We start from the raw sequence: 26,076 nt of genomic DNA, 5'->3' as shown, positions 1-26,076 counted from the left end.
TAAAGAGGGAGATAGACGTCAGTCTTTAAACCAGTACACCTGCGTAAAGAGAGAGATAGACGTCAGTCTTTAAACCAGTACACCTGCGTAAAGAGGGAGATAGACGTCATTCTTTAAACCAGTACACTTGCGTGAAGAGGGAGATAGACGTCAGACAAGGCACAATAGTGTGTGACATCATCGTAATACCCGGAAGTTTTGCGGGAACGCATACTGAGTGGTAAAAAAACTACTTTCTGTCCTTGACATCCAAACAGAAAAGTCCTATCTGACTGCAATAAATTACGTTAAACTCACTTTGACACTCGATTTGCCTCTCACTTTATGCATGTGCACACCCTCTAGTCCTTGTATCACTCTTGGTTATACAAGGACTTCAATGTTATATTGGTTGGTTTTTTATTTATATTTTTATTGTTATGTTTCAATTCAGTAACTCTCAGAAGAGTAGCCATTGGCTAAAAAAAAGAGATCCTAATAAAGTTGAAGGCAAGTCATGAGTTACGAGGCTTTGATCTTTGATGCCAAAATCAGCGTGTTCCATCACTTTATGTTTTCCCAACATAAATCAAAAATATATGAGATCCCCTCCTCGGTCGGAATGCCAATTTAAAATCATTGTGATTTGCTCTCCTCATGTTGCTGCTCTTCTGCACTATCTGCACTCCTTTTTCTCTGCTCTGTCATCACCCTGTCATTTACACTGTAAATTACTGTAAATATTACAGTACTGTTAGCCCCTGAAGGCCGGGGGGAGGGGGTGCACAGCTCAGGGAATTGGGGGTCCGCAGCCCTTATCGCAACACACAACGGCATCACATGTCGGCTTGTAGATCAGCTATTTTCGCCACAAATTCTATTTTTTATACTTTTCACCTATAATAATAATAATGCCTAAACTAGGAATCTTATCAATCGATTATTTTTATTACATTTTCAATCTTCGATTCATTTTTCATAATCAATTCAATCGAGTATTCCAATAAAGGTCTGCGTGACCTAGTTAGGATAGCGATCCATGGCCTGGTGGAGTCATGGCATCAGTGCTGTGCTGTATACTGTACAGTACCTTTGCTTTGGGCTCCCCGTGGACCTTGCAGGAGAAGGTGACCGGCATGCCCTCGAACACCTTGTAGTGTTTGAGCTTCTGGTCGAAGGAGGGCGCCACCCCTTGGCTGGGGGAGTCCTCGTCGTGCTGCACGTCATCGTCAGACTCCTCCACCGGGGAGCGCTCCAGACGGAACTCTATCTCGCTGATTAGACGCTGCTCGAAACTAGACACCTTGTACTCCTAGGGAGGGAGGGATAGACAGACAGACAGATGGACAAGGAGACAGACAGAGAAAACAGTGTTAACTATGGCTCTTCGCCGACAGTAATGCGGATGACCAAAAAGACCAACACGTTAATTTGAAAAGAACGTGGAGACAAGGCAGGCACATTCCAAGGCGTGTGGTGACTTTAATGACTTCTACTGACTCAGTGCTGCTGGTGACTCCACGATGAGCCCAGTACAGCCCCTGTTCCTGATGATACACACATAGGTTTATATTTCTATACTTGTGGGGACATCAACATTTTAGGACCGCATTGTGTGACATCGTCTTTTTCTCAAATTCGACTACTTTTTGGTACTTTTGGCCCTCACAAGTATAGTAATAAAAGTACAAACACACACGCACAACTTTCTCCCCGTTCCCTCCTCGGCCCTCTTTCTCTCCCTCCATCAATCTCTCATCGGTGGCGTTGCGCTGAGGCAGAAGGAACATCTGGCGGGGCCTTGCGGTCTGATGACACATGCCGTGTATAATGACAGGCCGTGGACGCAGCTGTGCGAGTTGAGCTCCTCGCCATGCAAGGGTGGAAGTCCCCCCAACTTCTGATCTAGCCTTGCTAAAGTTGCTATCTCAGCCCAACTGTTTCTGCTTTCTGTGAAATTATTCCTGTATCTGCTATATCTTACAGTACGTTTTCTTACTCTGGATCTGTAACTTAAAGGTCTATCTAACTTCAGGCAATTTCTTTTCAAATGGTGAAAAGTGGACTTACAACAGTGTGCATACAGGAATGCACTACTTGTGTCTCAAGGGTGTTTATACTTGGTTGCGCACCGGTGTCACGCACCGAAAGTAGCCGATCCACAAGCTCACAGCGCGGCATGCTGAGCTTGTTGATCGTCTGTTTTCAGTATCGCTTTCTTGCACCTTCTGATGACTGAAAAGCCCTGAATTCATCCCAGTTTTCTGAACATCAACAGTGTGCAGCATGCAAAGTTGCAGGCAGTGACAAGTGGAGATTGTGTTTAGTCTACGTGAGCAAACTGAAACGGTGACATTAAAACAGTCGGCATGCCATGGCTTCCATCCATCCAACCAACATCACCACTTTTTAGTGCAGCAACCGATGACCATTATTATGTCGCATGCACAGATCATGCATGGCAAATATACCCAACCAAGACTTAATCCACATTTAATCCTTGGATTGAGTTCCTTATCGTTCCGTTTGCCACTAGCTCCCTTATCAAGTTCACGCCTAGTCCTGATCCTGGTACCACAAGTGAAAGCGAACGCTTCTGTTACAGTGAAGACAGTGTAACGTGACAACGGCTGCACGTGAAGAGTTGAGTGACCACACGCATACAGTGAATGGGAAAACCCCCCAAGAAAGAAAGAATCAAAGTAATTACGGTATGAATAACCTTTTGAGGGACAGATTCACTGTCCGGTGACTTGCCTTCCTGTTAGGAGATAGAACATTGGAGAGGTGTTGTCTGATAATGTGTTTTAGACCGTTTTTCCACATGTGCCTTTGTCATCTTACCTGCTTGTGTACAATAGACTTTGTAACTCAGAGAGTGTACAAATAGTGCATTTGGTTACATTTGAATGAGTTGAATTAAGGATTACAAAAACGTCATCTCAACTACACACACATTTTCAGTATTATAAAGTTGCATCTTCCATTGGCACTGCTGCAGTATGTATGTATGCCTCACACATTAGCAGGCTCAGAGCCATGCCATGCAATGGAGCAGGGCTTCCCAAACCCTTTTCAGCCAAGATACATGTGTTTGCCCGGGACCCAAATGTACAAAAATGCATGTACTGTACGAAGTTTTACATGTACAAAAACTGGGTCAACGACCCAGTTTTGGGTCTTGAGCCACTGTTTGGGAAACACTGCAGTAGAGCTTTACAGCCAATCAGCATGTCAGGCTGGCAGGCCAACAGGCAGCATCACCAACCAGCTCTCCTCAGCGTGCCTATTTACTATTCACATTCTGTTTGACTTTCGACTCTAAAGTCAACATTTATTTTACAGCACTGACAGCCATGTCAGTCTGGTTGTGTAAAGAAAAACAGCACTGCTCAATCTCCTAAAAGGTGTACTTAGAGCTGCTTATTTCTAGCCACTTAAACCCCATATACTTCGTTGTAGGCCTCCTGGTTTCTCCCTCTACACCAGTGGTTCTCAACCAGTGGTCCGGGAACCACCAGTGGTCTTGAGGGGGTTCCAGGTGGTCCCCAGTTAAACTTAAATAATGGAGAGGTGGTAACCAAATGGAACCTTATAGATCTTTAACTCTTGAGAGTGTAACATGAAACCAATTAGCCTGTCGCTAAGTCCCACCCAAGCCCGTTGTTGGCCAATACCACATTAGCAACGGTTACTATAGGTTAGGATCCTCGGTCAAGCTTGCAATGCTGGTCAAAATGGTTAAGCAGTGTCAATAAATATATTTGACGTACAGCATGTGTGGGTTTGTTTTCTTACCTTATGAGCAAACTAGTCCATTCCATGAATTATTTCGCTCCGTTGTGCAGTTTAATAGTAGCCTACATATTAGAAATAAAAATAGGCTCTCGTTGACTTCCATTGTAACAGGGAAACAACTCTCAAACTCACTCTTTTAGAACACTAAGCTGATTATGACCGTTTAATTTTTAATAAAAATATCAACGTTGTAATGTTTTTGTTCTTGTGACTTCGGTGTTGCCACATTGTGTGAGAGATATAAGCCAACCCACCTCCAAAAATAAGCCAACTCTTAAAGCCAAATCAAGAAAAACAAGCCAAAACTATCACAATAATATGACCATATATAATCCTAATAAAAAATATTGTATGCATTTATCATTATAAATACTATGTAGGCCTATGTCTATGGTAATTAATGTTTTGGTAATGTATTGTATACTAATGATTAGCCTTAAGCCAAAAGTAGCGGGAAATAAGCAGACTTGGCAACCCTTTCAAGTTTGTGTGGAAAGAAGTTCCTGTTCCTGTTTTGGTCCAAATCTGTACACACACTTCTGAAGTAGCCTCGGTCCCAGACTTACCATCCAGACCGTTGGATGTAAACAAATGCATTTGATCTCGTCCACTTGTCGCAAACACCATACACAATTTTGGACGTGTTTGAGGGAGACGCTTTAGGAGAAATGTCTGGGACTGCAGCTGGGTGCATCTCAAACAGCATGGCGACTTGTTTACAAACGAGGCACACCAGAACCGCTTCACTGTATATCTCCAACCAATATAGTTACTTTATAAATCTATCAAAAGACGAAAATAAGATGGCATGAGTTTTTAATGAGTCATAAACTGTCAGAATCAGCTTTTGTTGTGTTCTCTTATGTGCTAACTGACTGATTTTGAGAGCTGTTTCCCCGTTACAATGGAAGTCAATGAGAGCCTATTTTTATAGATAGGCTACTATTAAACTGCACAACGGAGCGAAATAATTCATGGAATGGACTAATTTGCTCATAAGGTAAGAAAACAAACCCACACATGCTGTACAGCAAATATATGTATTGACACCGCTTAACCATTTTGACCAGCATTGCAAGCTTGACCGAGGATCCTAACCTATAGTAACCGTTGCTAATGTGGTATTGGCCAACAACGGGCTTTGGTGGGACTCAGCGACAGGCTAATTGGGTTTCATTTTACGCCCCTTAACATATACTACTAGTGTCTATCATTTTATGTTTTCCTGCTGTTGCTAGTGAGTTGTGACAGGGTACAGTATGTGGCTCTTGTGGCTCAGCTCACTTTCTTTCTTTCTACCTTACTTATACTCAAAGCTTGTGGTGTCTCTCTCAACCTGCTCCACAGGTATTCAAGCCAGGGTGATGACCCCAGACCCCCAAGCTCAGCTTCTCAGTCCTGAGTCCATTCTCCTGTGACATGCTGTGAATGCTGGATCCTAGAGCCTTCGCTAAGTCCCTGACCACTGCACTACACCAGAATGCTACACGCAGTACTAAACATCCATGGCTGAGTGAGAAGATGGCAGCCAGGAGAATGAGGCTGTTCGGTGCCATTGATACCGGGAGGAAAGTTACAGGCCAGCTAGCCAGATGTATGGAGGATGGAGATGACTGGAGGGCCGCTGGAGGGCTCATTATGAACTAGAGAGAGGCTGGCATGGGTTCCACAGTTTGACCTTGGCATCACTTTGATGAAGTCAAGTAGAAGACAACTCAAGGTACGATATTAGTTTTTTGCTTCTTTGCTTCTTTGCTGCTGCTGCTGCTTGTGTTGTAGCCTATGCTGTGCGTATACTAGTGTGATTTCTAGTGCGTATACTAGTGTGATAACAGGTAAAACCACATTGAGACGTCTCTTTTACGTGTGAACTGGCCAAGAGGTAGAAATTTAAGCTGTTGTACTATTCATTTTGGGACCCAGTGACTGAGTGGCAATGAAACATGTTCTGACTGTTTCTGACTCTGGAATTGAATGCTGATGTGAATCTACCGTTTGTATGTTGTGTTGTATCTGCCGTTGGGTATATGAGTTGTAAGAGGGAACAGTATATGTTGTACAGTATGTTGCACAGTATGTTGTGTTGTATCTGCTGTTGGGATGTGAGTTGTAAGGGGGAACAGTATATGGTGTGTGTACAGTATGTGGCTCTTGATCACACAATAATCCTATGAGTGAACTTCTATTTCCTTTTGGTCCGAACTTCAATTGAAGTGTGGCGTTGTGTGGTTGCTGAGGTTGTGACAGGGTGGCTGTATTGGTTCATGACTGGCATGGTGGCAAAGTGTTTATCTACAGTAGGCCTTGTCTTTATGTAGGAGAGAGAAAGAATCTCTCTCTCTCTCTCTCTCTCTCTCTCTCTCTCTCTCTCTCTCTCAGTGAATATCATCTGCTTTGCAGTATAATTGTGACTTGTCATTGATCTTTGATTGGCCTCGGTTATGTTGTCCCCGCTGATTGATTTGCAACAGTTGTGTAACTGGCTTCTCATTTCAACAGACAGATGTGTTGATGTACAGTATGGAGTCCCCTCAGTGTGGGGGAGACCCCAGGACTGCACAGAACATTTGCCAACTTGACATTCCAGCCCAGTAAGGCCTGATGTAAATGCAGCTTAGTTGAGAGGAGAGAAGGAGAAAAAAACTTCCCATCTCAGCTGAAAATAAAAACTTAGCTAGTCTAAATCAACCCATTTCAACCAACTATAAGGAGTAAAATATATATTTTTTTTTTTGAGTGGTGCAACCACTCCTACAACCAGCAATGTCCATGTACCTGTGTACCTGTGTACTACCTGTGTACCTGTATGAGCACGAGTATGTTACTTATTTATGCCAGTAGGGGGCGCCAGAAACAGAGAGAGGGGTAGTGCTGTGTCTCTAATGAGAGAGAGAGAGCGGGGGGGGGGGAATTGCACCACTCAGTTCACACGTGTGTGATTTTTTTTTAAGTGGTGCAACCACTTCTACATCCAGCTTTGTCCGTGTACACACGTGTGTGTGTGTGTACCTGTGTCCATGAGCCTGAGTAGTTACTTATTTATACCAGAAGGGGGCGCCAGAAACAGAGAGAGGGGTAGTGCTGTGTCTCTAATGAGAGAGAGAGAGAGAGAGAGAGAGAGAGAGAGAGAGAGAGGGGGGGGGGGCGGGGGGGGGGGAGGGAATTGCACCACTTGGTTCACACAGGTGTGATTTTTAAATGTAATGCAGTTTTCCACTGCCGCAGTGCCCTGCCCAGCCAGCCTCATCCTAGTGACCCTGTCTGTGACCTGCTAGGTCCCCATACAGCATGGGTTTTCAACCGGTGGTATTGCAGGTGGTCCCTGGCCATACATTACATCATCAGTATATGTATATATGCACGCACGCATGCACGTGCGCGCACACACACACACACACACACACACACACACACACACACACATATATACATATGTGGCAAAGACATATATGTAGGCCTGTATGTAATCTCTCCTCTCTACAACAGTGAATATCAACTGCTTTGCTGTATAATTGTGACTTGCTATTGATCTTTGATTGGCATCATGGCAGCCAAATCTATGGGATTGTTAATGTTTGTTTAGAGCACTTTAAGCCCTAACCACACCAAAGGGTCAAGATGGTTTTAGCGTTGTCCCTGCGGTGTGATATGTCTTGTTGCACGTTGACCCACATTGACCCACGTTAACCCTAGTAATTCAACGCATGGAATTCAATGGCCCAAACCACACCAAAGGGTCGAGACGGTTTTAGCTCCTTGCAACCGTTTGGACCCAAGGAATTGCATGGTGACACTTTGGTGTGGTTAGGGCTTTAGAGCCTGCCAAGTATATGGACTTTAATGTTTGTTTAGAGCACTTTAGAGCCAGCCAAGTCAATGGACTTTAATGTTTGTTTAGAGCACTTATAAATAAATAGTTTTCCAGCCAAGTCTATGGACTATGGATTTGTGTCATTGACAACTATAGTTTCTCACGTGGGAGACCAGGGTTCGAATGCAGAGTAGGTCATAAAAGTTCCAGGGAGTTCCCAGCTAAATTAGTTAATATACTGTCTATAACATCAGTGTAACCACTGACCCCATTTTATACTATATTTTTTATATTCAAAAATTCTTGAAAACAACTTGAATTATTTGGAATAACACAAATCTTCTGTTCTGGGGATCCCTGGCAGATATAATTTTGAGGGCTCCTTGATGTGAAAAGGTTTGACAATCGCCAAAATAAAGGACCCAGGCAGTGCGTATGCACACAGAGCTGCCACTCACTGGCTGCCACTTCTCCGTGGCATTGGAGTGGTTTCTGAGGGGGACAAATGGCTTACAACGGGCCTTCAAAGAGTGTTACTCCCTGGCGCTCATGTAAGAGCGCTGTTGCGGTTTCCCTGCCAGTGTTCATAAACAGTGCTTTTTTATGGGAGGGAACGGTTTTACTGTGTTTACATCCAGGCTTTCATAACACACTGCTGCTCCAGAAAGCCCTTTCCACGGGGGGCTCGGAAAAGTTGGACGGGCTGTTTTTAGAGGTGGGGGCTCATTAGATAGGAATGTTTTGTATGCAACGGTGGGACATGATGGTGGTCAGACTGTACACGCTATAGTGCAGCAGTTCTCGGACATTTTCACGTCGAGGACCAACAAATGTATATGTATTTGGCCGCAGACCAACATCTGCAAATATTTTGTGCCGGAAGATTCATGTTGTTAAGGTTTTAAAAGTATTCAAAAAAATGTCTGGGTTTTGGGGGAAATAGCCGATGTAAACTGTAGGTTTAAAGTGTACTGATTTATCTTAACTAATTTTGCTGCATGGGGACCCCCTGGAACCCCCTCAAGTACCCCTGGGGGTCCCCGGTACAATTTTGTCTATGCCTATATATGTAAGCTCTGTTGCGCCATCCTGTGAGAGGGTTATCTAATAGTCCAATAAACAGGCTGTACACTTAAAATCATGGATTCACACGATCTGGCATTTATTGATTGCCCATAATTATCCCAATATTGAATGGTCATGTGATATACATATGAACAGCAAATACACATATGAAAGCAGATACGACCTGTATACACGAATCAGATTCGATCATATCAGTCCGCAGACCGAGGGGCCCCTCGAAGCACAGTCCCGACGCGTGTCGTTCTTGGAGAATTCTGACGTGTCACTCTTTCCCTGACATTATATACTAGCAATCTTTCTTGTCACTCTGTGACCTTGCTTGGGCAAAACTCAGCTGCACACTCTGAAAGGCATGGTGCCTGCTTAAAGGGTCTACTTTCCCCCATCACTCTCTAAGAGACTAGAGGGGTTTAAGTGGTTAAAATGTGTGCGTGTCCCACAGGTTAACCCTTTGCATACCTGTGTGACTCCTGTCTCCTCCTCAGTGTCCTGTGTGTTTAGCACTGTGGCTGCGTTGTCTGCTCCCAGCAGCCGGCGAGCCATCTTCTCCTCATACGTTAACCTCTGGAAGCATGGATTAATGGGGGGGGGTCAGCCCGACGGCTTAGTGAGTGAGTGCCACAGCGCGCGCGCACACACACACACACACACACACACACACACACACACACACACACACACTTGCCACTCGCACATCACACACACAGTCAACTACTGTAGTTAACCTACTTTAGGGTGGGATCAATTAAGTCTGATGAATGGATTCAATGGTGGTTCTCAAACTTTTTAATTTCAAGTTAAATTAATGTAGCCTATTTGGCTTTTTGTGTTGTTAAATAGCCTACTGTACAACCTCTTCTTGGCTGTTTTGGAAACGTAACAAATCTTGACAAATCATTCTCTCGCAACGGGCCCTGGCAGAAAATCTTTTCAGATGGGGTCCGTGGCCAATTTGGGGGTCCGTGACATGAAAATGTTTGAGAACCTGCTCTACCCATATTTTGCTTTATGATGGAATGAGTGAAAGGAAAGCAATGGTTAACGTTACAAAGGCTGCAGTGTAGTGTAGTCAGTCAGGTTATCAAATAGGTCGTTGGGACTGGATGGTTAATTAGGGTTAACGATGTGTTACTAAACACGCTCGTTGTCTAAATTACCTACCAACACGCTGTCGTAATTTAAAAACAAATACACACACACTCCACACACATACAAAACGCCTAAAAGAAGTACAGACCTGTTGGCCGTTGCTGACGCGCTCCTCCTTGAAGCGGAGCTTCCTCTCCAGGTCTTGGATGACGGCATCCTTGGTGCCCTGGATGTCCGAGTCGGAGGTGAGCCGCGGGGTTCTGCTGACCGACGACTTCCGAGGGAATGCTCTGCTGGACAGACCAGGGTTATTAGAGTTGAGCTGCCTAAAACTAAACGAGAATAGAGAAATGGATAATTTTAGTTATTTTAGTGAAATGTAAATAGAAACTAGGCTTTACAAAAAAAACAACAAACAAACGTTAACTGGTTTAGTAATAAATGTAGTTTTAGATTACAATGTTTTTGTTCACCCAAAATAGATGATCATGATATTTTAATGTATGATTTATAGAGTGTGTGTGTGTGTATATATACTGTATATATATACTCATTCTTGAGAACTTTTTTCAAATCACAGATTATTTTTTTAAGAAACAAAATCAAATGGATGTATTTGTAGACACAGGTCTCAACTACCAATCTTGAGAAGGATCAGGTTTTTCGCATAACATTTCTTTCTAAAATGGGACATTTATGCACTTCATAACTGATTCATGTCAACTCCGTCAGACACACTAAAATCCCTTTTATTTTAATTTATATATATATGAATTAGTTTAATTATAGCTGTAATAATAGTATATAAGAAAAAAACGGGTTATGTCGAAAGGCACTATAGAATGCAGGTAAAATGGTATAGGCATGCACACAAGTTCAAGTCTCGTTCCCTTTGCGGAATCACTGCATCAGATACTTAAGGAGGACTGAAAAAGGGTTAGGTCATTCAGCAACAAAAACAAAACAGATTCCGTCTAATCTGTGACAGTACCCCTCCTCAACACGTCGGCAGATACCCCCTTCCCCCCCTGTAGTTGGTCTCTCATTAGGTCCTTATCAGGCTCAATGTCCAGCTCTGACATTCCACACAGCGTCTCCTTATCTCTCTGCCCTCGTGTTGGAATGCCTGTGCGTGCGTGCGTGCGTGCGTGCGTGCGTGCGTGCGTGCGTGCGTGTGCGCGCGTGTGTGTGCGTGTGTGTGTGTGTGTGTGTGTGTGTGTGTGTGTGTGCGTGCGACTTGATTTAAGGGCTTTTCACGTAAAATATATCGTTTAAATGATCTCTCAAAGTCAAGTGGCTGGTGAGTGTCCACAGCACAATGAAGACAAATATAGTTTTTTATGGACCATTTTATGGAAATGTGTTTGCTTATCTATCTATCTATCTATCTATCTATCTATCTATCTATCTATCTATCTATCTATCTATCTATCTATCTATCTATCTATCTATGATTCAGATCCTGAGGATATCCCTACCACTGCTATATATAGTTATTGCGCTTGATGTGAATGTCCCTTTATACTTTGTTTAGCTGAAAATAGCCGATCTACAGTACAAGGCAAACTCACAGCACACTATGAGCTTGTGAAATGCCCTTGAACTAGCGTGACAGTGGAACGCTAGTTCCTCTCTGACTGGCTAGCTAAACGTCTATAGGGGGCTGCCGACATCAACCACCACACCCCCCCCCCCCCATAGGACACTGCAGGGTCCAGGGTTGTCCAGGGTATGCTGGAGGTGCATGTGGGTTTCTGAGAAGTGCTGGTCTTTTGACAGGAAAGAGGGCATGGTAGCATTCTATAGGTGAGCCCCCCTCCCCCCCGCCAGCCGTACTGTCTGAAACATATGGCGGAATGTTTATTTAACTTGCATAAAAAACATAGCTGTGATTTCTTGTCAATGTGAGGGCTAAGACCCTTGCACCGCACGCACGCACGCAAGTGTGCGTTGCGTGTGTGGTGTTCAGAAGGCCCTCTTCACTGTGCTCGCTCCTATAAACATGCTGTGTAAAGAATGTAAACATGTCATGTTGCATCCAGGAGCAGACCTCCAGCCGGCAGTGGACGCCCTGCCTGCCAGCAGGACTCTCTGTCTGAGGGGGAACACACACTGTCACCCTGTAATGTACACACACTACACCGTATGTTACCTAAAACGTATACGGAATCTGTGGCTGAGCGCCTCATAGTCAACTGATAGTCAGACTTCATCCACTAATCCGTTGTTTGTATGGGACAATGTTGGGTGACTACTTGTTTTTTAACGCTGTGAAGTTGAATTGAATCGATACGTCTGTAAAACCCATGTTTCCTGACATACAATCCTGCAGAGATCAAAGTGGCTTACTACTGGACATTGACTATTTCTCATAATTCTGAGAAATTATTTCCCCAAAAACCTTTCCATGTTTTGAAATAATAAAAGTGCATTGTGCATGCTCCAATAGCAGATCTACAAGCTCACAGGGTGTCTGATCCGTGACACCTTGTGAGCTTGTAGATCTGTTATTTAGTGATCACGACAGTATATAACTGAGGCTTGAGCCCTATACGGTGCGTATGTACAGTGTACAGTGAGGTACTTACACGGTGCCGTTGCCTTTGGGCAGGCCCAGGGCGTTGACCGTGGGACTCCCCGGGGTGGAGGAGGGCGTGGAGGGCAGCACCGACGACAGGAAGCTGCCAGCTGGGGACGGCGGCATGGAGGTGAATGGCGAGGAGGAGTCGGAGCGCGCCGGAGACATGGCGGGCGGAGGAGGTGGCGGAGGAGGAGGAGGCGGCGGAGGGAAGTCGTGGGCGGCCGGGCCCGACGGGGACGACAGGCTGACGGGGCTGAGGAAGGGCGGCGGGGGAGGCGGGAAGGACGGCGAGGTGGGTGACTCCACGCTGGGCGCCCTGGTGAACGGCGGCAGCGTCACCCGGCTGAAGGGCTTGTGGGCCGAGGCCGGGGAGAGAGGCGACGACAGGCCAGAGGCCGCCGGGCCACTCTGGGCGGCCGCGATGAACTGCTTGGGCCGGGCGTAGTTGAAGGTGCTGGTCATGGCTGCTGCCGTCGAGGAGGCGCTGCTCTCCAGTTCCTGGAAGGAGGGAGGAGGAGGGAGAGGAGGAGAGGGCGGAGTAGTGGGCGAGGTCACTTCCCGTCGGGGCTCCTCAGGCGGCGGCGGCAGTGGCAGAGGCAGAGGTGGGACTTCCTGCTCGTCTTGCGGCGGCAGGTGCCAATTTGCTGCTGCTACTGCTTCCTGCACCTCCAGGAGGATCTGGTCGTGGAGCTGCTTCAGCTGGAACGAGTTCCTGTCAGGAGGGAAGGAGACACACTCCCAGTCAACACTCTGACCAATGAATGGCTGGCATTTTTATAATGGATGGCATTTTTATAACGCTTTTCCAAGTGCTCAAAGCACTTTTCAACGGTCCATTCATTCATACATTGGGAGGTGAAGCGGCGAACAGTCGACGCCAGCGTCCTCACTTCTCACATTCACATGCCAATGGTGGCAACCACTGGAGGCAAGGTGGGGTTCAGTGTCTTGCCCAAGGACACTTCAGGAGGAGCCGGGATTTCGAACCGCCGACCCATGGATCATTTGAGACCACAGGAGGGAAGTAGACATGCCCCCCCCATCAGCACTCTGACCAATGAGAGCATAATGCAGTAGGGAAGTAGACACGCCCCCCATCAGCACTCTGACCAATGAGAGCACAGGAGGGAAGTAGACACGCCCACCACGTTAGCACTCTGCTATTTTGGGCATGTCATTATTTAATAAATATTAGTAGAATTATTACATTTTTAAATGTCCCTCTTTTTGGGGGAAATAAATAACCAATCTACAAGCTCATAACACATTGCAATGTGTTGCAGTGTGACGTTGTAGATTGGCTATTTTCACCCAACAGAGTGAGTTTAATTATGTGGCTAAATGGGACAAGGTTGAAAGGTTGAAACAGTAATTCCGTTCAAAGCACCTACCCCCCCCCCCCCCCCCCCCCCCCCTCCCAGCGAGACCAAGATGTCAAGCACATAATAAAGATGTGCTTGAAATCCACACACACACACACACACACACACACACACACACACACACACACACACACACACACACACACACACACGGCTCCGTGTGACTCACACAGGCCGCATGAGGAACATGTTACTGTCTGCAGGCTCTGATCAGCACCGCGGGGGACGGGGGTGGGGGAGGAGTCACACAGATGAACTATATGAGTGTTAATTTCGACTGAGTTTAAATTAGCCCCCAAGCACTTTATGAGGTAAACACCGCCTGTTCGCCTCTTCTAATCAAACATGCGCCCGCGCGCTCGAGCACACACACACACACACACACACACACACACACATGCACACTTCACTTAACTTATTTATATGGCTGCTGGGGGCAGATAAGGCCTCCCCCAACAAATATGAGACACGCTGTTAAAAAACTGTTAAGAAAGCAGGCAGTCTGTCTGTCTCTAATTACAGATAGGGAGCCTGCGCTCCCTATCCAACACACGCTGTCACAACAGCACTGGCAGGGACATCACCGAGCAGATAACCTCGCGTCACCACACTTTCCACCTCGGAGGAAAGCCTGATATCTGTTCCAAACTGGGGAAATGATATGCGTCCTAGGCTACCGAGCAGATGGGAGCGTTCCTTCTGCCAGTCAGAGGAGACAATTAAGTCACAAGTCATTGAGGTTTAAGTGGATTGAAGTTTAATTCAATCAAGTTGAGTCTAAGTCATCAAATTTGGGACTTTGAGTCGAAGTCAAAACTCGTTAAACCGCATAATTATTATGACGTATAGTTATGCTAGTTCCATTGATCCAACCCGGAACACAGTCGATAGTTGAATGAAAGTGCCTCTATATACAGTAGTAGAAATAGGTCAACAATACAACGTTTTGTGGATTCATATAATTTTTATGCGTGGCCCCCAGAGCCCCACCAAATGACCGGAACTAAGTTACTATTCACCAAAACCAGACCAGAAAATCTGAACTAAACCCTTTAGCAGCAGCTGTGTTAAGTGGTCAGATGGGTGGAGTTTTCAAGTTGGACCTGATCCATGGTAGACGCTTATTAGCCTGAGTTTACTAAGTGGTTTTGTAATATGGATGGATACAGGGGTGTTGAACGGGAATTAGTGTGTTTTTTATTCTTCTGTGATTACAGGGTGATAACCGTGTGTGTGTGTGTGTGTGTGTGTGTGTGTGTGTGTGTGTGTGTGTGTGTGTGTGTGTGTGTGTGTGTGTGTGTGTGTGTGTGTGTGTGTGTGTGTGTGTGTTTTCTGGGAAGGAAACGGCTGCGCCCGGAGCACGGGCTGATATGCTATCAGCCTTCCAGTGCTTAACAAAGACTTGTTAAAATTGGCCCGGCCTGTCGACAACACATCAGGGAATGGCGATACTTTCAATAACAGGGAGACCAGTTTGGTCGGAGCCGCCGTGTTCTCCATCCACTCCCCTGTTGAACTATACATACAGATGTCTCTGACACTGTTCCAAGTTCGTCAAACCTTAAAGTTATTAACAATAAAGCCTGATTTATATCTAGTTTCACAATGGTGTCGCAAGGCAAAAAAATACATTCTACAAGCTCACATTTATGTGATGCTTTAGGAGCTTTGGCCTGCAACACCATCGTACGACCGTGTACTTAGAGGCGTGGCATGGCAGAGATGTGTCTCACATCATTCAGAATGTGCTGGGATGTTCTAACAGTAACACAAGTTGTGTTGCATCACTTTGACCAAGATCATACAACATCTACATCATTTTAAAGGCACTTTTAGGCACTTTGGTGCTTTTATTTTCACACAACAGTTGTAGAGAGACAGGAAATTGAGCAAGAGTAGAGACGGAGAGAGATAAATGGGAAGAGGGAGAGCGAGAGAGAGAGAGAGACAGACGCACTACTGTATCCGGCCTCTTTTTCATTCGTGTGTGGGAGATACGAGTCTCAGGCCAGAGCTAAAGTCACTGTTGGGGATGTTTAAAAACCCAGGAGTGTTTTAAAAAGGACCATGCACTAGCTTTGGGGAACCAGGGGAGAGAAGAAGTGAACTTTTTAAGGGCTTGTAGTGGAATGACATGGGTCTTTGGGAAAGGTTGAAGGCAGCAATAAACCTCTAGTTCCTTTTAATGTCAGTGTCTGTGCGAGGAACACACATCCGAGCTGGTGTGTGCCGTCAGGAGTCCACAAGGACCGAGTTCACTTTGCCAAATCTCTTCCAGATGTGGAATAATCAGTGGAGGCTTTTTTTTCTCCTCTTCTCTCCTTCCTTTCTCCCTACTATTTCTCATCTGTGAGAATGCAGAGGAACGCCCCAGCTTTATTATCCTCTGTCTGTCTGTCTGTGTCTGTCTCTCTCTTTTTTCACTGTTAAGTATAAAGCAGATATACTTTGTTGCACGCGATGTCGCGCACAATGGCTGATCGACAAGCTCACAACATGTTACAGCATGCCCCGGTGTGAGTTTGTTGATCGGCCATTATCTAACTCCAGCTTCAGAAGCGCAATCAAAGAGAGGAGGTGAACGCTTAAGAAACGGACGCAACGTGTCCAAGTGCATGAGCCAGAATCAGGGCTGACTGATTGTCCTATCCCAGCCACAGTTTATTTTTGGCGTGTTCCAACGCCACCCCCCGGCCCCCCTGCAGATCATCCAGCGTGCCCAAACAAACATATCATTATTTTGATAATAACGCAATCACTCTTGATCTGTCATGACTCGTAGCTCTGCTCGCAGGGGGTGTGTGTGTTGTGGGAAGGGCGGTGGATGAATGATTGAGGAGTGAGGCCACTGATCACAAGAGCACGAGAATGAGGATGATCTGTCCTGGTTTCTTTGTCTCTGGTGTGTGTCTGTTGTACATTTCCCCCCCACCCCCCTTTAGGTCTTCTGTTCAGGGCCCCGCCGAAAAAGAGTTGCTTTTACAGGAATAGTTTGGCAGCTCCCGGAGCCTACAGCGGTCCGAATCGGTTTAATTCCTTTTTTGGCTGTGCTCTCTTGTGCGTCGGGGCAGAAGTGGGCCCGGCCCCGGCGCTCATGCGGAGGGGAAACGCACTTAATTTCCTCCTCAGCGCGCTCTCTCTCTCTCTCTCTCTCTCTCTCTTTCCCTCCCTCTCTCCCCAACAGACCCCATTTACTGCCTCTTCGGCATGAGAAGAACTCTGAGACCTTTTCAAAAGTTTTTCACCGCGTGCCTGTGATTTTAATACCCGTCTGATGGCTCCCTGCCCACACAGAGAATATCACATTATATAAAGCTGGCTAAATATATCTGAAATTATGCCGGGGAGGTTATTTTTTTCTCCCCTCTCCACTCAGGAATTCTCCTGAGTGGGTCCTGAGCGGGAGGCAGAGTGTGGACGATAGCCAGCTGTAACTGACATCACCTCCTTGCCTTAAAAGGTGTGCTTCTCTTTGTATATCAAGCTGCTGATTCCAAACAAACTACTTATCTTCATTCATTACAAAGATTCTCTCTCTCTCTCTCTCTCTCTCTCTCTCTCTCTCTCATATTATTACTTGCGCAAGCAGAGCGCGCAAGTAATAGTTTTCGTCCATGTTGCCGATAAATACGCATCAAAGGGGGCATAGGTTACCACAGTATACCGCTAATCAACTTACAAATTTCATATACATAGAGGCATTTCCTTTAATCCACCTGACACTGATCGACATATACGTCACCATCGAAAGCCGTCACTCATGCGTATGACGTCACCATCGACTTTTACCATACTCCACAATACTACTTTTTTACCTCCAAAAACTAGGTACATAGCAAATGGCTAAACCTAATAATTTAATATTTTAAACGTTCTTTCACAGAGAGGCTGAGATTTGACCGTAGCGATCGACAGTACTTGCGCGCTCTGCTTGCAGTAGGCCATAATGGCCTGCTAGTGCACAAGGCCATTCATGGCCTACTTGTGTGCAACAAGCAAGTAGGCACTCGACAGAGTGCAGTTCTAGTTGAATCTAAATCTATCTCAAGGGTTCAAGTTTCAACTTTATTGAAAGTAAAAGGCATGTGAAATTCATTGTGTGCTAAAAACCAACACAGCAGCTACAGTCTCCTCTGACTGGCTCTCCGGGTGTCTGGCTGTGTCTAAGCATAATTTCCCATTCAAGCAGTTACACAGTATTTGCATCTGTTATGTAGGCCTAATTACTAAAAAAAAACAAAAAAAAACGTTGTTGTATGTCAAACAGTGAAAGTCATATTCCTATTCCCATAGATTGCTGAATGTTATTACAGCATGATGCCCAGAATATGGCTCGGGCTATACTGTATGCTTGTTGTAATAGCCAATGGATTGGGCCTGCCACCTAAAGGGCACCGCTGTGGTTGGCTTCAATCTGAATAACAGGGTCACTCAACGGGATGGTAGTTTTTTCGGACGGGCCTTTTACCGCAGCGAGTGTTTAAAGGTCAGTGCTTTACTGTGGGCATTCATGTTTTAATGGCCCGTGCAAAGCTCAGCACAAACGCTGTGTGAACGCGGTGACCCATCAGAGTCCAGCCAGACCGCACTGACCGCTAACAGCTGGACGGGACCGTCCCGGACCCAGACTGCCCTCTCCGACCAACTCCAACTGCCACTCTGTCATTTGGACTGAATGCAGGCCTGCGCTGATGTAGCCTACTCAGTACATTTAACTCAGAGCGTGTACAATTGAACTTGAACTCGGAGCATTTAAGAGTGGACAGTACACTCGGTCAGAGTGTACAAATGGAACATTTAACTCGGTGTGTACAATTAGAAACAAATGGACCCTTATGGCCTGGGTCCATTTGGTTCCAAATGGACAGTAGGCCTACTGGATGTTAACATACAGAGTAGAGTACAAAGCTTCCATGTCAAATGCTTTGTATGTGTGAACATACTAATAACATATGCAGTTAAATTCACAAAGGGATCATTTATAAAGTCACTAAATGAATGGCAAGGGGACAGCCTGCATTTCTCTCTCTCTCTCTCTCTCTCTCTCTCTCACTCTCTCTCTCCCTTCCTTGTCTTCCCTGTGGTGGAGAGGGGAGGGTTGTCGCCATGCCAACGGCCCTGTGTTTTTGCTGTGGTGTGGCGAGCCAACTGGCCCACAGAGCTCTGGGCCAGAGTCGGGGGAGAGAGAGAGAGAGAGAGAGAGAGTATTAAGCCTGATTTATGCTTCGTGTCACCACAGTGTTGAGCGCCAACGATTGCCGATCTACAAGCCCACAACACGGCGTGGATGCAACGTGTTGTGGGCTTGTAGATCTGCTGTGGTCGGCGTACGACGAAGGACAAACTAGGCATTGCAGTCCAACTGTAACACTACATTAGCCTAACCTCGCTCCGCCCTACATTCGTCGGTATAAATAGGCAAAGCAGTTAAAATCGCATTTTTTCTTTCTTCTCATCCTTGAAAAAAGAAAACGGTTTATCTTGGGCCAGCGTCCCATCGGTCTGTAAATTCTTTTAAGATGGAAACGGAGATGTGGGGAGAAGAAAAAACTAAACAACAAAAGCCCCGTTTGAATAGACTTCCTGCTGTCCGACGATGTAAAGTGAAAATGGTTTAGGTTCCGATACAGAAACATTACTGGCGTCACTGAACTTGATGGGCCCGGGCTTAGCTTTGTGGTGCAGCTAACACTGGAGTAAGTGCATCTTTAACTCCAGCTAAATCACAACCATGCCCAGGCCGGTCCGGCTAGCTGCCGCAGGAGTTCGCCAGATGCTTAGATGCTCGCTCCTCTCTTTCTCTCTGTTCCGACAATCCTTTTTAAATCAATGAAGACTTTAATTAGCTTGGCTAATGGTCGTGTTTACCCAGCGAGGCTTGTTTGTGCTTCCTGGACTACAAAAGCCTGGGGCGGACGAACGAAGCAACAATACGGTACACACTTAGTTATCCTGACAGCGGACGTCAGTGTTGCCATGTCTGCTTATTATAAGTGACTTCTGGCACTTGGATAGGGCTTTGGGCTAGTTTCTAAAGTGTTTTTTGGGCTTCCTTCCTAATGTTGCTCGCAACTTTGAGCTTGTAGATCGGCTATTTTCAAATATCCGATATATAAGGTTCAAGTTTGGGCTTGTTTCTGCATAGGCCTGTCTGCTTGTTTCTCACCCCAAATCTGGCAACAGTCTGGGCCCGGTACTGGCTAGCATATGAGACTTTAACCACCGTCCTGCCCGTCTGGTTTTTTGCAGGGGAGTGTCTCGTTAGTGCCACCACTGCTGCAACTGACCAAGAAGAAGACGGAAAACGAGACGAGACGTTTTATTGGCCTCCGATCCCATGACAGGAAGCCGACAGAGGACAGGACAGGAAGTTGTTGAGTGTAAATAATAGCTGGTAATAAGGGGGTTCCTTCTGTAAACAAACAACATGAGAGGAGCTTCCTGTAGTGACCGACCACGGAGGCGTTCTTTGTTCCTCGTTAAAATAAAGGCCCGGCACAATGTGAGGCCATCTGCTAACTTCCCCAATTCTCCCTGGAGCATCGTACGACAGGTGTTGAGTTGGGAAAAAAGGGGGAGAGGAGGGTATATCTACTTGTTTGCATTTCCCAGTAACATTTGTTTGTGCGGTATGTCTTTGGCTTTAGCGGGAAGTGTGACCTTGTCAAGGGTTGAGCGATGTAATACCCAAACAATCAGATGGCCCGACCTGGTGGGGTATATCACACCTCCCAAAAACAAACACATGCCCCTGTCACCCGCCCTTGGAAAACAGTTACAGAACCACATAGCTGGAGTTTAAGGCCAGATTCAAGCTTCGCCGTACGGTGGTGTCACGTGGAGAACATAGCCAATCTATATAAGCCTACAACATCACTCCCGCGGAGCCCTGCAGGCTTGTAGATGGACTATGTTCATTGTGCGGCGAGGTACTATAAACCGGGCTTAAGCGTGGTCCCGTCACGGAGCTTATCACTGCAGGAATGTAAGGTGAATCCTTGTGGGGGACGTAGTGCAGATACGGGGGCGACCACAGCCACAGTCACACTGGGGTGAGATATGTGTTGTTTTGGGGCGCCTGCACAGTGAAATGTAACTATTGAGAGTGAGAAAATGGACCCTTACTAGAGCTGGGCCGATTTGTGGGCCAGCTCTGTGTCCAGATTTGTAACCTTATACCATATGATGGAGCTTGTAGATCGATAGTGATAGATAGTGTTTGAATAAGGGGTGGTTCTAACCTTATACCATACTGTATGTTGGAGCTTGTAGATCGATAGTGATAGATAGTGTATGAATAAGGAGTGGTTCTAACCTTATACCATATGTTGGAGCTTGTAGATCGATAGTGATATAGTGTATGAATAAGGGGTGGTTCTAACCTTATACCATATGTTGGAGCTTGTAGATCGATAGTGATAGATAGTGTATGAATAAGGGGTGGTTCCGGGTTGAATAAATAAGGTTCAGTTTGTCTCCAAATTAATCAACTCAATATTTTGCACTTTGTGACAGATCAAAACATCCACAATCTGTAGTCTAGGACGCTAGAACTGCCCATTTGACTGTGCAAACACACACACACACACACACACACACACACAGGATCCAAAGAGTATAACCTGGACCTGCTTCTTTTAGTTCTCTACCTTTGAGCTGTACACTCACACACGCACTCTCACTCTCACTCTCACACACACACACACACACACACACACACACACACACACACACACACACTCTCTCTCTCTCTCTCTCTCTCTCTCTCTCTCTCTCTCTACTCTCTCTCACTCTCTCTACTCTCTCTCTCTCTCATCTCATCATCTCTCACTCTCTCTCCTCACACTCACACACACACACACACCTGGTTCATAGCTGATAGACGTCATCTGACATGCATTGCATCACCAAAACAAGCGTCAAACTGACTGGCTCGATCCTTTCCAAAGAGGAGAAGGCTGTGACAGCGTGACGAGCAGGGCTGACAGGCTGTGACTAAATGTCCGTGTGTCTGACTCCCTGGACGTAATCGCTGACAGACAGGCAGACACAGTGTGATTGGTGCATGTGTCAGCTGCTGCAAGGGATTCCAACCTGTGGCCGGGCCACTGTGTGGCCGCGTGGGTGTTGCATTTAAGATTTTATGGTAATATATAAAAAGTATATCGTTGCTGTCGTGCAGAAACTCTTATCTCCATATTCAAACTTTTTGTGGTTTGTTTCTCATAAATTAATGCCCTGATTGGTCATACAGTTTCACACAAAATGCGAAGTGGTGCGTTTTGAGCTTGTATATCTGCTACTTTGTTGTTTTTTTATTTGAATCCTGAATTGGGCATAAGGTTTCTACCGACAGAAGACGAAGGACCAATGTAATCGAGCCCTAAGTCAAGGGCTGATCTGGTCTGGATAATGCAGAGAGATGCCAACCTTAGCTTAGTCGTAAGGATCGATATGGGGTCTCTTGAGGCGAGCTGGTAGTCCTTAGATCGATGTCTCGATCGTCGTTCTTAGCTTAAATCAGTCTTGTACTCGCTAGGCACCTATATTTATAGTGTTGAGAGTCACCTCTGACACCACGTTATGATGTCGGAGCGACACCTGGTTCCTTCGTAACCAGGCATCTGAATGACTTGCCTGGGGGATGTCATATGACAGAGACTGAGGAAGTCTTTCGCAGTACTGTGTGTGTGTGTGTGTGTGTGTGTGTGTGTGTGTGTGTGTGTGTGTGTGTGTTTGTTTGTGTTTGTGTGTGTGTTGGGTGGGAAGACAGATAATGATGTTTACTGGATTCTAAAAGAAAACATTGGAGATATCATCAGCAGCGAGTGGAGTGGTGTTTAGCGCTGACATCAACTTCACATGCTCGCAGGAGATAAATCACTCCACAAGATAAACTCTCATACATAAACAGGCAAAGAGACGTGCATCTCCACAAAGTAACGTCTAAATATTGTTCAATATAATAAACTCTACGGGCGGGGGTTCTCAAAGTGGGAGGGGTTCCAGGGGGTCCCCAGGAAAAGTAGTTAATGTATAGATCACAATCTTACTAGATCTACAAGCTCATTTCTGCTGCGCTGCGAGCTTGTACAGCTGCTATTTTTTAACACAAATCTTCTCTGGACCCCAGGAAGACCAGCTGGTTGCTACGGCACCAGCTATTGGGGATCCTTAATAAAAAATCTAAATCAAATCTTTTCTGGGTGTCCCTGGCACAAACTCTGTTCAGATGGGGGTCCAAATACTCAAAGCTTGGGTGGTACAGTCAGTGGGTCTCTCTCTCTCTCTCACACACACACACACACACACACACACACACACACACACACACACACACACCTTCCTTTGTCTCTACAGTGTATTATCTACTAATCTACTAAAGTAGAAATACCACACAAGATAATCTCGAACTCTCATCAGGAAACTGAAGTGGAGCTTTAAATTCAGGTGTACACATACTGTATAGTGCACACACACACACACACACACACACATAATGAGGCTATTGGAGCTTAATGGCGTCCAAATGCTGTCCAAGTCCTGGGCGGAGTTTATAACCCAGGATAACAAGCTGACCTGACCCATATCATCAGCTGACTCTCGCACGCACGCACACGCACGCACACACGCACACACAATCCCTCCTTCTCTGCTCAGAGAGAGAGAGAGAGAAAGAGAGAGCACAGGCTCAGGAACTCCGTCCAACTTTCCAACAACAGCCCCTGGGCGGGATCATCCCACAGGCCTGCGTGGCGAGTGAACTTGGGGTGCTGTATGGGGAGAACCCCAACATGGGGGGGGGGGGGGGGGGGTTGTCCGTCTCCGACGTGACGCACGTGCATAGCAGCGGAGAACAAAACACCCTCCATGTATTAAACCTGCTATGTGTATTTTGTTTCTGTTTTAGTTTAGCTTTATTTTCAAAAGAATAGCTTTGGAATCACCCAAGGCTGTAATTGGGTGCGAGTTGCACTCGCTGAGCTTGTACATCAACTTGTTCCGCGTGCTACACCGGCGTATAAATCAGGCTTCAGCAACTTGATGTCTCTCTCCGTACCTTAACTGTCAACTTGATGTCTCTCTCCGTACCTTAACTGTCAACTTGATGTCTCTCTCCGTACCTTAACTGTCAACTTGATGTCTCTCTCCGTACCTTAACTGTCAACTTGATGTCTCTCTCCGTACCTTTACCACTTATTTCCCAACCTCGATACGACTCCCTCGTCCCTGCATCCCTCCTCCTTTTGTACCCCCATCCCCTCTCTGCTCCCCGTCTCTCTCTCTGACTCCTAATTGCACACACACCACATAAAACAGAAACAGACTGTTTTCCTTCCCCCCTACCCTACTCCCCCCCCCCCACCACCCCTCCATGTCTCAGTAGAAAGGCTGCACAGAGCATTTGTCTTATTCCAACCAGACCCCTTGATTCCCGGCTGCAAATATCCCCCTTACCCCCCCCCCCCCCCCCGCGCTGTTCAATACCTCCTTCTGTATGCGGTGACATTTCATAGAGAAGGTGCAGGGTGAAGGTGCATGAGGACCTATTTCTCTCTCTCTCTCTCTCTCTCTCTCTACTGTGGGTTCATTTTTTTCTCTCTGTAGCTGGAATGCTCACGGAATTCTTGCCTGGCTTGGAATGGGAAGGACATCGCCATCAAATGGGATTAGCAGCAGGAGAGCAGTCGGAGGAGAATGAGGGGAGAGAGAGAGAGGGAGGTATATAGTGTCTGGCAGATAGCCTACAGGGGAGCCGAGCCAGCCAACTAGACCCCCACCTCTCCTAAAGCACTGTATTGTTAACTAATCCATCAGTCTCCAACCACAAACAAACTGATGGAGATACAACTAGGCTCAACAACACTCGTATCCAGTAGGCAATTTATTGTTTTGTTCCTTTTTGTTATAATTTATTTCTTTAAGAGTTTGAAACAGACTACCTTTTCCCAAGCCTCCCAGCAAATGAATGGGTATCTCTCTCACTCACTCTGCAGTCTCTCTGTGTCCCAGACAAAAACCGCACATCCATTCTGGTAGACATGAGACACACACACACACACACACACACACACACACACACACACACACACACACACACACACACACACACACACACACACACACACACACACACATGCTTTAGACATTAACTGGCTGAACTTGGCAAACCCATGCAAACATACAAAAAAAAGACCATTCCGTCTTCTCACTTTTCTTACCCCATCCATTCAACTCTGCCCATTTTCAGCTCTAGGAGATGATAAAGTGATTCAAAAACCTGCGGTTTGTCCAGAGCCATTGTCGTATTTTAAACAAAGTTGAGAGTGTAATTTCTCACTGCCACGGAGAGGCAAAGCCAATAACTTTGCAATGTGCTTTCTCTCTGTCTGACTCTCTCTCTCTCTCTCAAAGTTCAAAGACAAGCCACACTCTCTCCATCATTCTCTCTGTCCATTCTCACTCTCCCTGCTGAAAGTCTATTTAAGTCAGCCTAACTAAATTGTCAGTTTTACACGAGGAAGTAATTAAAGAGTGTTTTACCTTTTGGTTGTTGCGGTCTGAGTCTTGAGGCAGCTCAGGTATCTCCCTCCCTGCAGTTACAGTGTAAAGTGTGTGTGTGTGGCTGCCAGGTACGGAGCAGCATATATAGAGTGCTGAGCGGTCAGACAGTGACAGAGAGTCAGCCTGCCTTTCTCTGCATGAGTCAGACTCTGGTCTGTCTGAGCCGCAGGGCTCCTCCCCTTCACAATAAAAGCTCCCCCCCAACACACACACACACACACCCAACCCCTTTCAGACTAAAAGCTCTAATAAAGACTCAATATTATGAATAAAGACTATGAAACGACACTGCTACAACGTAATAATAATCCTCAGTGCTGAAACATGCACTTTTATGTCCTTCACTGGATTCAAAATGTGAGACCAAACATCTATCAGTGGGAATCCCTGCTTGGCCAGGGGAGATATTGCCGCTCATGAGCCTCAGGCAGTAACACTTACTGTCCTACACGACACGGGGTCTAAATGTCTCAATGAAAGAGTAGAAAGACACTCCAATCTATATAAACATAATTCATTAGAATAAGTTCAATAAGTTTAATAAGTTTCAGGATTGCAGCTTTAACTCAGGGAGTGTGCGAATGGTTGCACACTCTCTGAGTTACGAATGGATGAATTAAAAACCAGAGGATTTTACTTGTGGTGTGAGTTGCTGACCTAGGAACTTCCCAAATGCAGTCAGGCAACCCAAGAATAACAGCAGCTTTCGCTCCACTTCTTTTGGAGTCGGACAAAAAAAGACAAGAGAGGGCTGAGAGAGAAGGATTACAGACAAGAGACACCCA

The 26,076-nt window shown here is 45.9% G+C and overlaps 1 protein-coding gene across 9 annotated transcripts in view; it reads right to left on the bottom strand.

Moving 5' to 3' along the window:
* The window catches only part of palld (palladin, cytoskeletal associated protein), a 105,135-nt gene that overhangs the window by 11,177 nt on the left and 67,882 nt on the right, over nucleotides 1–26,076 (bottom strand). For 4 of the 9 annotated variants that reach the window (XM_080771191.1, XM_080771194.1, XM_080771197.1 and 1 more), the window contains 5 exons: nucleotides 12,352–13,056; nucleotides 9,912–10,095; nucleotides 9,134–9,238; nucleotides 2,702–2,740; nucleotides 1,070–1,291 (listed from right to left, as the gene is read on the bottom strand). In XM_080771191.1, the coding sequence (XP_080627317.1) occupies nucleotides 1,070–1,291; nucleotides 2,702–2,740; nucleotides 9,134–9,238; nucleotides 9,912–10,095; nucleotides 12,352–13,056 (1,255 nt within the window). Of the gene's footprint in view, nucleotides 1–1,069; nucleotides 1,292–2,701; nucleotides 2,741–9,133; nucleotides 9,239–9,911; nucleotides 10,096–12,351; nucleotides 13,057–25,270; nucleotides 25,409–26,076 lie in introns of those variants that run through there. The other 5 variants (XM_080771199.1, XM_080771193.1, XM_080771195.1 and 2 more) reach the window with 5 other exon arrangements.

This window comes from Protomyctophum bolini (assembly GCF_963924005.1).
Source record: "Protomyctophum bolini genome assembly, chromosome: 8".
NCBI lineage: Eukaryota > Metazoa > Chordata > Actinopteri > Myctophiformes > Myctophidae > Protomyctophum > Protomyctophum bolini.
The sequence above is the reverse complement of the archived record's forward strand: the minus strand, read 5'-3'. Positions and strand labels throughout refer to the sequence as shown.